At 41.1% G+C, this 14,717-nt stretch overlaps 1 protein-coding gene across 1 annotated transcript in view; it reads right to left on the reverse strand.

The window, feature by feature from the left end:
* Positions 1-14,717, reverse strand: part of ADAMTS17 (ADAM metallopeptidase with thrombospondin type 1 motif 17) — a 191,410-nt gene that overhangs the window by 108,969 nt on the left and 67,724 nt on the right. The window contains exon 8 of the mRNA XM_063347091.1: positions 8,648-8,753. Coding sequence (XP_063203161.1) covers positions 8,648-8,753 — 106 coding nt within the window. The remainder of the gene's footprint in view (positions 1-8,647; positions 8,754-14,717) is intronic.

A 14,717-nucleotide genomic window follows, 5' to 3' on the forward strand; every position in this document is an offset into this window, starting at 1 on the left:
GATTTTGCAAGTGGAAAGGGATCAGTGAGAACAAAGAAGGCCCATTTATTTCGTTTGTCTAGTAAATTCTTTTTGCTGAATTTTATTCCCCAACACAACTGTTGGCCAAAAGGCAGCCAATCTTGTTCCACTATAGTGCAGCCTTCCACTGACATAACAGTAAAGGGAATCACATTTTTAAAGGCAACAACATTTCCACTAGCATTGCTGCTGCTGAATTACTACCGAAGGCTTTTCCAAGTGACAGTCTGGGATTTATCACCTTCTCAGCTCTGCAGTCATTTTCACCTGGAACCTGTTGAATTCAGCAGGCCAGGCAGACAGCATAGGTTACAGGCTATTGGAACCCAACTGCTAGTGGAAAAGTAAATATTTCAGCTAGATTGCTGCCCTTTTATATATAAAAAAATTATTATTATTTGGTAAATGGCACTTGCAAACCTAATATTTCCTGTGTTGGTGTGTACTGTAGAGGTTGCACAATGGGGACTTGTACTGTCCCTGTGTTTTGGGTCACTGGGTGCACAAGGCTGCTGCCAGCAAAGCCAATGAAGTATGAAACCAGAACCCTTACAGCAGGAAGCATATGCAAGATTTGCCAAATCATTATGGCTCAGCTATTTAACATGGCCTTGGCTTACTCAGCAGAATACGCCTTCAAAAAGAAAGACAGCTGGCAAAGCCACAAAGCTATTGATTAAGCGAAAATTGTGTTGTCTGGGAGTTTCTAAATGACTGTTGTTTGCCTGCTTGGTGCAGTTTTATTATGTTAAGTAAAGCTGTACAAGATGCTCAAAAACAAAGAAATTAGAAGGACTGCAAGAGAATGTTGTTTCACTAGGGATTACACAGAAATCTTCCACAAGGCGTAGAGTAAAACCATAGAAACCCTTGCCCAGAACCACACTAATGCTTGCCACAGGAGTCCAGAAAGCAATGGGAGGTGGACGTTCCCACGCCCAGTTCCAACGTGGTTACACTCCAATACCGTAAACAAACTATTAAACTTGGAAGATACAAGGGTGAGAAAAGAAACGCCATGATAGAGGGAAGGTACCCCACCACCATGCTAGGATTACTGGGTTCAGTAACGGCACCTGTTAAGTATCTTGCAGTTTTACATAAAATTAAAAAAACCCACCCAAACCCAGGCCTATTATCCAGAGTCTGGCACATGATACTACTTGAACCTCTCTATTTCTCCTTCCCAATTTTCTTTCTCTCTGCTTGATTTCTGTATGTGATTTTCTTTCTGTGACTTTTCTCTATGTGATATCCTACTGTCATTGCAAAAACAGCTTGCCCAGACACGGTTAATAGGACAGGGATATTCTACTTCTGGGATTCCGATTAACTTACTCGGGTATCACGTACTGTATTATGTTGGCAAACACACCTTCTGTTTAGTGGTGCTCCATCACTACCTCCTCCTCAGGTCAAACCATCCATGCCTGCAGAAGTCCCCTCTGATTTTTTTTTTAATTTACATACGTTTAAATCTGTATCTGTCTTTGATCTCTGCTTACTTTTGACTAACTTAAGACATGGTTTTCAGAAAGTATTATCAAGCTACTAATATCAAGCTACACTGATACATAATAATTTTTTTTGGTCTAAAACAGACCCCTGCATATTGTTACCAAAAGTGGAAGAAGCATCTCCCGTAATTTTAGGCTATACCTAGTTCTCTCTCAAAACCAGAATATGTTATTAAAGAATTGCTTTGACTAGATCATGCTGACTCCGATGTACAAACGTATATGATGAAATAGCGTTCCATTATGTCCTTTCGGAGTTGTACAGAGAAGGGCAACTTAACTGTGAAAATGTGCTTGCAATTATCTGTGGAAGAAGAATGAAACCTGGGAGGAGGGGAACAAGAAAAGGGAGCCTGGGAACAGAGAGAGACATTCCACAACAGATTTACAATACAAATGGCAGAAAATAAAATTAGCAACTCCAGGGTGGGTACGGACTGTTGCCAGCATTTTTGGCCAGCCTCAGGGTACGTCTACACGGCAGTCAGTCACTCCCAGGAATCCTGCGACTGCAATATACGGGAACAGTGACATACTCCTGCGAGATTTAAAATGGAGAGTGCTGGTACTAGTAGAATATAACTGAGGCAGTAACTGCCTGAATCATACTACCCAGCTACTTGGGAAGTCTTGGTGCAGCAACACAGTGACTAGTACCTGAGCTTGCTAGAGTAAAGCTTGCATGGGATTGCCTCTGGCTCCAGTCCTCCTTGGGATCCAACTGACCTTGCTTTTCAAACCCCTACAAATGCAGACATACGAATTCCAACACATTGTCTTTGGCAGTATGGTCAAAACAGCCACACAGGGTTTTACAAAGGCACAGAGGGAACTGCACCACAGCTCTTCACCACAAGACAGAATCTACATCCAAACTGCCAGCAATGGCATTGGAGAGGTATATTCAGTCGCAAGACAGATCCTGTCAGCCCCAGGCTGCATCCCTGAGCCATCACGAAAACGGATACTACCCTACAGGCCCACAGGATCGACGGCTCTTTGCAAGGTCTCTCTCTAGTAAAACACTCAGGCACAGGAGTGAATAAGATGCTTGTGGGCATGTGTTAAACTAGTCTTTAACTACATGCTGAAATACTACCCTATGCATGGAAGTTTGGCTTCATTTGCAAGACGGAGGGATTAGAGTTAAAATTGAAGTTGTCCAGATAACCCTGAAACTGAGACTTTGGTGGTTCTACATGTTTGATTCTGCAACTTCAGTAACGCCGGTCTCAATGCCTTTCGGGAGGCAAGAAGTAATCTGGGGACAGATTGCTTCCTGGCAATTAGTTCGTGTACTTTTGCAATAGCAATGAAGAAAAACATTCCACAGAAATTCAGGGCAGGCAGAACCTGCCTGATAAATGTGGGACTAACTCATGCCTCTGCTACACTTCAAACAGCAGTTGCAAGGTCTGCCTTCTTTTCTGTGACTGATCTCGCTGTCAGCACCATAGCACTCTAGGATCCTACTGGTTGCTTTGTTCGTACTTCTAAAAACCAGCTCTTTACAAATGCTATGAAGAAATCCTTGCATTTGCCATCATTACAACGCAGATGGTCGAAAAAGCAACACAGAGCGGAAAAAGAAGCCCCGATGGGAGCTTTTCTGAAAAATAGGGTTAATGTTTAAAGTCAGCCAGGATATGAACTACGCTCGGCTGCCTACATCAGTAGAGCTGTGCGTTTAGGCTAGACTATGGTGAGCTGCTCTAAAAAAGACAGAGAGGGTTGTTTGGTTTTTTTTCTTTCAAAATAGCTTGTCTGCTCCCACGTCCTGCACTTAAATGTTATAATCCCAGGATAAAATGGGATAATTTGTAGCAAAGATCTCTCCATTTTCATACTGTTTCCAGTACCACTCCCCTTGCACCATGACCATGATTTGGCTGGCTGGCTCCATCGCTGACAGCACTGCGCTGACTGGAATCACAAAACCGACTGCTTAAGAAAAAGAAACAGTTTTACATCAGCACGCTGTGCGCTCTGCAGCACTGCCTGACTGCTCAGATCTGTGTCCCATTTACTCTGGTCGTCCTCAGCTTCCACATGACACTTTTCATTTTTAAAATGCATTATGACCAAATCTTTATAAATGGCAGGGTGCGGGGAGGAGAGGAACCATTAGTTTCCTGTTTGGTTCTTAGGAATTAAGTTTGTATGCCCGCACCACACTGACCCGGCTTTGCCAGTGTAAGTTGTCACAGGACATTATCCTGTGCCTCTTGGATCTGCTCAAGACACATTCCCCCTCAGCCTGCAATATTTTCGCATTCTGCCTTACAATTATTTGCATGACAGAATCTCTCTGCTGGGTGCTGCACCAGACAGATCAGATTATTCACTAGTCTAGTGAATCGACTGTTTATTCACTACTCTATTAGCAAAAATAGATTAGTTTATTCACTAGTTTATTAGCATAAATATCAGGACACAAAGGGAACATCCAGGGAGTGCTTTTCCCTTACCTGCAACACCACTATTGCTTGAGACAGACCACAAAGGCCATACTTAATTATGCAGCAAATAATTATGCACCCTAAAGTCATTTTCATCAAGCTACATCTACCAATGCTTAAAGGAAATAATCACACTGGACAGAAATCTGCCAGTTCTAAACTCTTCTCTTGGCTTATTCCAAATCCAGAGCTCTTTGGTTTGTGCACTATAGGCTTTTTACCTTTGGACTCATTTTTGTCCTCATCTGTTTCAGCTTCAAGTTTGAGACCATGCGGTTTCAGACTGTTGGCAACAGACTGCATCTTGCTTATTGTCAGTTGACTTTGATTCACTTTCTTAAGGGCATCTGACACGGCGTGGCTTCCAGCCATACCACCTCCAGCTATTCTCTCACCATCTAGACAGTGCCAGGTTCTGCTAGCTCATGAATGGGAATCTTCCCTACCAACCCAAGCCTGCCCCCCACCCCACAACAGGAAAGCCGAGGCTGTTGAAAGAAACAGGAATGGCAACAAAGCTGGCATTGTTGTCCTGAAAAACCACTGGCTACAGCTCACCCGCTTCATTTAGGGGATAACGGATATAAGAATGAATCCCAGCCTTTGTTTAAAAAACTTATTTGCCTTTTTCTTTGGAGAATGACTTGAAAATGGTAACAATGTCACTGCTGTAGGGAAAAAGAGAACCGGGGTGGGGGGAGTGGGTGGAAATGGCGCTATTTTTCTAAAAGTCACAGTTGTTCAGGGTGGTCTTTGGGGTATGAATCTCAGATCAACTTCACACTGGTGAGGTTCATGGAGAAGGAGGGAAGCACCATTCAGGATCCTGTTGACAACAGTAGGGCATTTTCAAGCTCTAACTGATGGAGTTGCCCTGCTAGTCTGAGGAAAAAGGAGAGTAAGAAAGTGTTGAGCATATTAAACTGTTTACAGTATGAAGACCCTGGACTTAAACTTTTTAAGACTTCAGGGACCACTATGATCATTTTGTCTTCCCTTTTGTGTAGGTCTGAACACAGTACTCCACCCAGCAATCCCTGGATAAAACCTAACTAACTGTGGTTACATTGAAGTGTGTTAACTTAAGAAGCATCCACTACTGACCACGCTGATTGAAGGAACAAGGCTTGCTGAGGGTCCTCTCTTATATGGTAAGAAGTTGATTTGCAGCCTCATCACATATTCAGTGGTCTGTACCCTGCCTATTACCTTTTTGTAACAGCAAAATTCTTCTCCTGGACACTTTGTAGGAAAAACTGTATCTAAATACAAATGGATGCTCCCCTTCTGTCCATGGACAAAAACTATTGCTCCAGATTTGAAGATATAAATGCAACAGATAAAAGTCCTATCACTCACGGAATCACGGAAATTCAGAGTTGGAAGGGACCTCTAGAGATCATCTAGTCCAACTCCCCTGCTAAAGCAGGATTGCCTGGAGCACATTACTCAGGACTTCATCCAGGTGGGTTTTGAAAGTCTCCAGAGAAGGGGACTCCACAACTCACCCCATCATCAAGCAACAACAACTCTATAGGTTAAATCTGAAGATGAACTTCTACAGGACCTATAAGCATCACCCTAACAGATCTATTTAATGATGTCTCCATGTTTTCACAGTGCAGCTGTCCGTAATAGTGTTTTTTTGCAGTGAGTCCAAATGACATTAATGGCAAATTGGGGATCTGACACATCAATTAGTAATCCATTCACTTTTTCCAAAGTCTACATCAGAAACTATCTGAATGCCAAACTGGGCTTGTGATCTCCATATACATTTGTTAGTCTTAGGGTAAGAAGTAATAAATCTCAGCTTTTCTACATTCGTAAGAAAATAAGCCTTCAATAGTCACAATTATGGCTCTCCAAAATTTATATTTTTGCCAGTATGGATGTAAGTTTTGATTGGATTTTTTTCTTTTTAAATTCAGAAACTTGCACCTAGTTTTCCTTAGTTTTCATTTTTAAACCTGAACGTCAGCTTCTTTGTCTTCATCTCTGCAATGTGTTTCCTTACATTTCACAGTCACTCAAAATCTAGAAGTTTGTAAGTAAAGCACGCAAACGTTCCTTCTATTTGCACAAGATGCGCTGAAACAGGACTGCTCAGAGCATCCTGTTGCAGTTCAAAGACAGACAAATACAGAGAGGTCTGACACCTAGTAAGGTCAACCAAAAGACGACTGTTGACTTCAAGGCCAGAAAGGCACCAGTAAATTGACCAGACTTTGAACTAAGTAACTAGGCCACTGGTGGATCACAGTATAGAGGAATGATTTTGATACTCAGGTTGGGTGATGAGAGACAGACGGCATTTTTTCCCCTCTGTTTTGATTTGGCACACTGGAGTTTGATTACGCATGGTTATGGCAAGGGAAGAGGGGGCAGAAGGGCTGGAGGACTTGCTCCAATGGGTGATAGAGAATTGCAAGTCATTGTAACTGGAACATGTCCCCAAAACACCTGTGGCACCATAATCCTGCCAGCAGATTCTCTAATTTACCCAGCTAGCTGCTTCAGTTGGAGCCTTCCGGGCTCACTTGCCTTCTCGGAGCTACATTCCCCAGACACAGACACCCTAGGTCCCTAGACTGGCTCTTACAGACCCTCCAAGCCCCTCCGGTACTCAAGTACTCTTCCCAGTCTCTCTTGCCTGACCCTGTCCTAGTCTCTTCTCTCTCAGTAACGTGGCTCATGAGGCAGCTCTGTTAGAAAATGCAGTTTCCTTTGTCTTTTGTTCTTCTTCACCTGTAATCTTCATTTAAGCTCTCCATCTCTCCCCACAATTGGATCTATGACTCTCCTGAAGCAGAAGATTCTCTGCACAATAGCACATTCACTGTCCAAATCCTCCAGAGTACTAAACCCAAGCCGCTCTCTGTCAACGCCTTTAGACCTCTCATTCCCACCTCTTGAAATAGTTTTCCAAGATGGAAGCAAAGGAAGTAAACCAGCAGAGAAACTACATCATGGTCTTACCACCAAAATTACACTCAGAAAAGAAAATAGAGTTTGCTATTTTCTGCAGAGATGGAGAGCTGTATCCAAAAGCATTATATTCCCTATTTATGTTGTGGATTTTTCGCAAGGCATTATTAGAAGGAAGCTTGACAGCTCTGCTGGGAAACTTGGCAAACACCAGGGCAAACCAGTCTCACTCTTTTACACAGCTGGATTTTCTGCAGCTCAACTATTTTTCCCTCCTGCTCTTGGCCCATCCAAAGATGAGTGCTGAATTTCCCTTAACATTACCCACAGGTTAATTTGTTATTAAGTTTAGGCTCAGTTTAACATCTTGGCATGCAATTTAAATTAAATCAAAACCAAATGTCCTTCATTTCTGCTGAAACCACCCTCGGTTTGGCTCGGCTGCCTTTGGTGTCACTGGAGGGTGAACAGGAGATTCATTTTCGTCTTGTCATTTTTGGTAGTAACCTAAATATCCTCCATGCAACTTTGAAATATATTGCCATAAAATAATTATTTGTCATAGAATGAGATTGGCCAGAATCTGAACACGATACACATTGGCTCTGACTTAGCTGTCAAATACTGTAGGAAAGGAGGATACAGCAGACACCTAAACAGTATGAGTCCTGCAGGGTGCAGACAATACTTATGCACAACTTCTTACCATAGCAACAATGGTGGGATTTCCAACCTTCCTTGCAGAGAGGCTAAAGGAAGGAGTACTTGAAAATCCCATAGGTACAGCCCTTGCCCCTGTATACATGCGTTCCTGGTCTAATTATATACCTTACACAGTCTAAATGTGACACTGTGCAACCAGAGTGATGTCAATGGAAAGGGAAAAAAGCTCGTAAGTATTATGAGTAAGTGCATATTACACTTAGCCTGGAAAGCAGTGAATGGGGATGATGACCTTTGGGTTAACTCATTAACTGCACTAAGACGATGTAGGTGACAGTTCCGGTCAATTTTGTTTGCTTCTGTCCATGGGATATTCACAGGCAGTTTTAAAAATTCTTCAAAGTCACCTGCAGAAAGTACCTGGTAATCTCATTCTGCACTTTGCTGTCTGACTAGAAATTATCATGTTATTTGCTGTTTTTTCCAGTCAGTGTTCAAAGCATGTTAGTTAGCTGTGACTGAGCTGATAAATCAAGTTATACGATTTCTTTCTGTTGATCAAATAATACTGCTTAAGGGCATTTCCAAAACACTGATGTTTCAGCCCCAGTAGATTACTTCACATGCAGAGGTGAAGCCATTACCAAAGTATTTAACTATTAAAATCCTTGACATAGACACCTGAACTTCAGAGAAAATTTAGCAGGTTCAAAGGTTTTGAAGTTGGTATAATTTTTGTGGGCCTATGTTACGGCATAAACAAACACAGAATTTGTCCCTAACTATTACTATCAATCATCGAAGAGAATGAGGCCTCTTTGTGTTACTCAAAATCAAAACATAGAATGGAAAATAGGGGAGGATGAAATAGAAAAATTTATGTGTGCTGAGTGTAATATTTACATAAGCCTCCTAAAAATTAAGTTATTTATCAATCTATCTGCTAGTTTATGAAGTCACAACAAACATGCCACACTAGTAATTTCACTTGTATGGCTTCAAATAAAAGTATGCTACAGTGGCATCAGTAAAGAAAGAGACAGAAGGACGAGTTCTTACTTGTGCCCAAGTTCATGTGCGATTGTAAATGCCAGGTTGAGACCGTTGTCCTCAGCAAGAACACATTTTCTCTTGGCACTGCAGACACCTCCCAGGTAAGCAATTCCTGCAACAGAGGCACAGAGAATGTTCCCATCAGAATCAGTGAAACAGCTCTTTCACTCAAAACATACAGCAGTAACTCAACCAAAATGATAAAAAATGTGCCCAGTATGAAAAACATTAGATCAGTTTGCACATAAAATCATCTGAGTATTTTGTTCATCAGCCTATTGAAAAAATCAGTCTCAAATTTTGTCAGACAGGAAGCAAGTTAAATGCACTCACCTTCACTGCTTTCATTGGAAAATACTGTCCATACAGACTCAAAAATTCACCTATGCTTGTCTATTAATGCCCCATATTACAATGTTAGAAGATGCAGTGAAGTAGCCTTAACAAGCATTTAACTGGACTTCTCCAGATTTTCAGAATAAAGCTGGGGAGAAGAAATAAAACAAAAAAAGCAGAGAGTCTCTGAAAAGATCTTACATTTTCCCTTATTTTCATACTTAAGAAAGAAAGAGTGGCAGAGTCAGAAAAGCTGGCAAACTCTTGAGGTGAGTCACAAAGCCAGTGTAGGTGGCAGAAGTCTACTATGACTTAGTGGAATTTAGGATTTGATCCCACGGACAATTGCACAGTACTCTCTAGGCCTGTTTGTGTGGGTTGGAGGCTGAAGTAAAAAAGGAATGAAACTTCTGCTATGGAAAAACAATAGTCCTCATATGCCCTTCCTGCACCCAGACTGTCCCCCGCAGAAAGCGCCGCTGTACTTGGATATGTCGTGATGGCATCACAGGCCACGCACAGGACAATCTGCTGATGAGATTTTGTTTCATCTGGCACCTAGAAACCACAGTTAAGGCAGCGGGAGTTATGCACAAAGATTAAAGACAGAGCCTAAGGATGTCTCTATTTATACAAGTCCTCCACTGCTAAACGGGCATCTCAAAAGCCACACAAACAGTCCAAGTGTGCATACAAACAACATTTCCAGATAGCACGCAGCAACCTAAATGCTGAGTTCATCTTGCCACTTCAGACGTCCTTCTGCCATGATGGAAGAAGGGGAAGCTTAAAGACCTTCCACAAACATCTCTCAATTTTTTTCACAGCAGATATATTTGCTTACATTTAACAGAAAACAAGAATTCTATTTCCTCACTGTAATACTGTTCTCACAGGTGTTGCTAGGATCTAGCTGCCTTTAGTGAGTAGACCACAATCATGACAATCATGCAATGGAGACAGGATCTCTTTTTCTTCTTTTTTTTTTTCTTTCTTTTTTTTTTTCTCCTTCTGTCAGAGTTGACAAAGCTGTGTTTATCAGGGTGCAAATGGTGTAAAACTTTGGACCTGGAAGAAGTGCAGTTCTGTTTTTATGAATTTTGACAACAATATGGATATGGATATTTACTGACAGGAGGATTCGGGATGGAATGAAGGGATGGGCGATGGCCTTTTCATTCAGCACTAGCAGCAGCGCGAAGGCAGTGCAGAAATCAGACACTAACATTTGCTTACTTTAAAAGTGCTGACGGTGGAAGGCCAGATTCATACCACATGCAAAAAATGAAATCAAGATATAATCTTTTTAAATCAATGATCATAGAAGGCTGGATTTCAGCACTATCCTTAAACTGACTTGTTTTTTACTCGCAGAATATTCATAAAGACGCCAAGAAATTGCTCAGGAATTAATATGCTACTTTGAGAAAGCGATTGCAACCTCAGTCCACACACCTGATGGATGGCCTAATGAACAGGGCATAGAACAGAATCTCAGCTGTAGGTGCTGCAGTGTGTCTTGGGCTGTGAAAATACCTTTTGTTTCTTTTAAAGATCACCAAACATTTCTGGTTAATTTCTGAAAGGAAAGTAGATATTTCTTCTGATTTATATCTGCTGCCATGCACCCTTATGGTGACTTACAAATAATAATACCCTCACCAATTACAGTCTTTTGCTTCCAACTCTACTTGGGATCAGCAATTTCTGGGAATACTTTTGGCAGAAGAAAAATACTGTTTGGGAAAATGTTAGTTTATTGTAAAGCCAATAGCAGAAGGTCTAAGATTAAGAGGAATTGCCAGATTTTGGTTAAAGGGAAGCAAAAAAATGAATATTTGAGTCACAGAAGATGAAAAGGAACAATCAGGTGACTCAGCCAATCCTCTGCTTCTTTAGATTTGTGCCTTTGTGCATTTTTGAGTTCTTAAATGCTCTCCCAGTGTGCATACATGAAACGGGGTATTTGGGAGGAAGGATGCTTCACGCCAAGTAGCTAACCCACTCCATAGCTGCCTCTCCACCGAAGCATACTGTCTTGTCAGAGGAGACAAAACTGTGATGGCCCATTGCCTGCTGGTAACCCTCATCCCTGGCTGTCAGAGAGGAAATCTAGTGAGGGCTGTTGAATTCACCTTCACTCATTAGCCTTGCTCAGCCCAGGCGCTTCCCACAGAAGTTGTGACCCTGTGGCACAACTACCATCTAATCAAAAGTTGCTCCTGGAGATCCTTTTGCCTCTTGGGGACAAGGCAAACATAGCTCATAATGCACTGACCCAACTCAGCTGAAATACGCTTTTACTAAATAGGAAGTGACATTTTGGTTACCTTTCAGCAGTTTTAGGTACAGCCAACAGCAACGACCAGAGCAGGATTCTTGCTGAAAATGTTTCATCCCTACTACTAAACCTGATTATTCTGCCTTTATCTTCCATTTAACCAGTGCTAATATATATCTCAGTTGCATCTGACACACGAGGTTTTAACTGAGAAGCAACAAAACAGTATTGCATCTCAAGCTTGGCGGTCCATCAGGCAAACCAGTTTAGCTTGAAATGATTCACGCTAATCTCCTTCTGATAAATTTCATCAAATGAGGCTGAGTCAATATTTGCTGTCACTTGGAGATGGAAGAGGGAAGTATTTCCATGTCTGGGAGCCGTGGTGATGCAAAATAATCTAGAGTTCTGTCAATATATTAAAAGAGGTTAAATATCAATTAAAATGTCAAATACATTATGTCAAATGGCAATTCTTCTGAAGTCTTTGTTTAGTGGTTCTAATCCCCACTGCAGCTGACTGGCAGTAACACGGCTCTGTGCTAAAAGTATCATTATTCAAAGGCGGAAAACTAATGACTGCGGACTTCTACATCCACCAGTGGCTGAAAAAGTGACTGTGTCTCACTTACAGACTCTTAGTCACCTTATTTTTATTAGTTATTTTCAATGCTTGATATTACCCCTGTGTGGCCATTTTATAGTATTTGCAATGACTAATTTAAAAATGTAGAAATCTAAAATTACTTTACTGTTACAATTATTAGATTATAACATTGTTACAATTACCGCTCCAATTCTGTTGGAGTGGAGCCCAGGGATCAGACAATATAGGAACAGAAGTGGACTGGGCAGGGAAACCAGTAATCCTAGAAGAGCAGAGAGCAGACAACTTTGCAGTACGCGAGATGACCTCAGTAAGAAGTCCAGCTCATGAACTGCTGAGAGCTTATTAATAAAGAGTCATTCTGGAAGAGCAACCCAGTTATAACAAATAACATTTTAAGCCTGAAAAAGCCTGCCTCAAAGATGTTTTTGAAATATGTATTTTCTATCAAAGCTATTTCCTAAGACTATAATTTTCTTTTGGACCAATACATTTTACCATTAATTCTTTCATTATAACATAAATGGCAAATATGCTATTGATCTGCATACATAATGTATGTTCTTTAGTAAATATATCTGAACCATTAAGGCAAATGCAACTTTTTTGAAACCTAATACAATGATCCATATAATTGACATGCACAGAAAAATACACCTTTAACCAACAATGACAGTAGTACAATGCCTTGGTACCTGCCTTAATATGATTTATTTTCTTCGTTGGGAAGAACGGAAACTGCTGTTTGCCTTGTAAAATTCCAGATTTTTATCTGAGCATTTCAAGGCTGCAGAACTGGAATAGAAACTTCACGAATTCAGACATCTTTGTGAAAATCCTGGGATGCTGTGGTTCTACCAGGCTGAGAATAATATAAGGGGAACTTCTCTTATTGGATAATTTTGCTTCTGGCCCTGTCTGAGGGCCAGACTTCTGAGACAAGTGTGTGGAAATTAAAAATGCTGAAGAAAGTTGAACTGGTTTTTGGGGTTTTGTTTGTTTGTTTTTTAAAACACAAGAAAAACCCCAACCAAACAAAAAAAAAACCAAAAAACCACACTTCTGTGCTCATGCAAGTAGACGGGGAGTGGTTTTCTTCAGGGGGGAAAAAGGTCCTTATCTTTCCAGGTACACTTCTAACTGCCAGCAATTACCACAAATCTATTTTTAATATCAAAAAAAGTCAAGCAGAAGCATCAGTGGTAGAGGGAAAGGAAAGCCAATTACTATTTTTACTATTACCAAGTGTGAGGGTTTTTTCCTTTCTCTCATGAGAAATTGCATAATTACAGCCCATAACTTCTGTGCTTGGGTTTGAACACGCAAAGCTATCTGCACTTCCACAGCAAACCTTAGGACACAGGCAACTGTGTAAACTCAGATTTCTCCAAAAAATTGTCATACATAAACAGTTTGCAGCTGTTGGCCTTTCTGCCAGCTAATGAGCCCTCTGCTAGCAGTATCTCTAAGGGGAATGATTACATTTATCCTACCAGCTCAGCGAGGCATTAGGATATTACATACTTGCCACAGTGATAGCCAAAGCTGGAAGAAGACCAGTTCTGGTGCGTGGCTTCACATTTCATCCTATTTGAAACACGCAGGGCTTCCTTCTGATGACTGTGGAATACTCACTCAGCAAGTGGTTTATCCAGGTACTCCAGCTTTCAACTCTCTAATGTCTTGTTTTCATTGCACTCCTAATACTTTAATCTCTTCTTTTGCCAGCCACCTCTGCATACAGAACTTTTACTTGATTAAAACTTGGCTAGCTTTCCTCTTCTCAATGTATTTGCTGTTGGGAAGGGAGCCAAACTTGAAGTCCTGAAGTCTGCTTGGCACAGATGGAGACTCACTGCATATCCACATGCACACAGCAAACCTCCCATTCCCCACCATTACTAGTTTGGTGTTGAGCTGATGTTTTTCTCATCCTCCCACGATTTTCAATTTGTTCAGATCGCACATTGCCATCAATTACGCTCCTGCAGCCTCTCTTAACATCCTACATATAAGTAAAATCAGGAAAACCTAGAAGTCATTCACGCACTGCCTTTCCGTTCAATGGCAATGATATGTCTGACAGAGATGCCCTGCCTGTATTTACACATCAAGTCAGTCACCAAGGGAATCTTTCAGTGCTTATGATACTTAAAAATGAAAAATACTTTTCCTTTCTATAAAGCCTATATATAAAAGGTTCCAAAATTTAAAAAACATTAAAGAAGTACCCACTAAACTGCCTCCAAGATAGGTAATAACACAGTCCCTGTTCTACAGCTGAATAAACAGAGGTCCCAAGAAGTCAGTGGTATCCAGGTGAAAAAAAAGAACAGTATCCATGGAAGGACCCTCTCCAGCATGTATGACACAGAGACTGCCCTACTGAGCCTCTAGTTCAAAATTTGGTTTACAGGGATTATCCAGAAGAAGCTAACAGGGTGAGATGTTCCTTCATTTTATGAGAATGTGCTAATTCAAAGCCAGACATGCAATTTTAGTGGCACAGATTAATTTGGCTTAATGCTGCATAGTCATCTAGATGCCAATTTCTGTTAATCTTGCAGTAACAACATGGTTTCCATTAGAATTTAATATTCATGGATGGAAACTGTTTTCCTTAGCAATAATTTTCATTGTCACTGTATTTAATGAAAACCAAGCTGGAAACAATACACTCATTATGAATCACAAGTACAGGAATTATAGTACAACCATCCAACGCACGAGAGAGAGCTACAGTCAGGTACGAAAACAAGCTAACAACCATGCCAAGTGCTGTACCTGGTGCAAGTCATGATATTTTGAACTCAAGTCTTTATATCAGAAGAGCTTCAGATGCCATGGACCAT

The sequence above is a fragment of the Chroicocephalus ridibundus genome, chromosome 9, assembly GCF_963924245.1.
Source record: "Chroicocephalus ridibundus chromosome 9, bChrRid1.1, whole genome shotgun sequence".
NCBI lineage: Eukaryota > Metazoa > Chordata > Aves > Charadriiformes > Laridae > Chroicocephalus > Chroicocephalus ridibundus.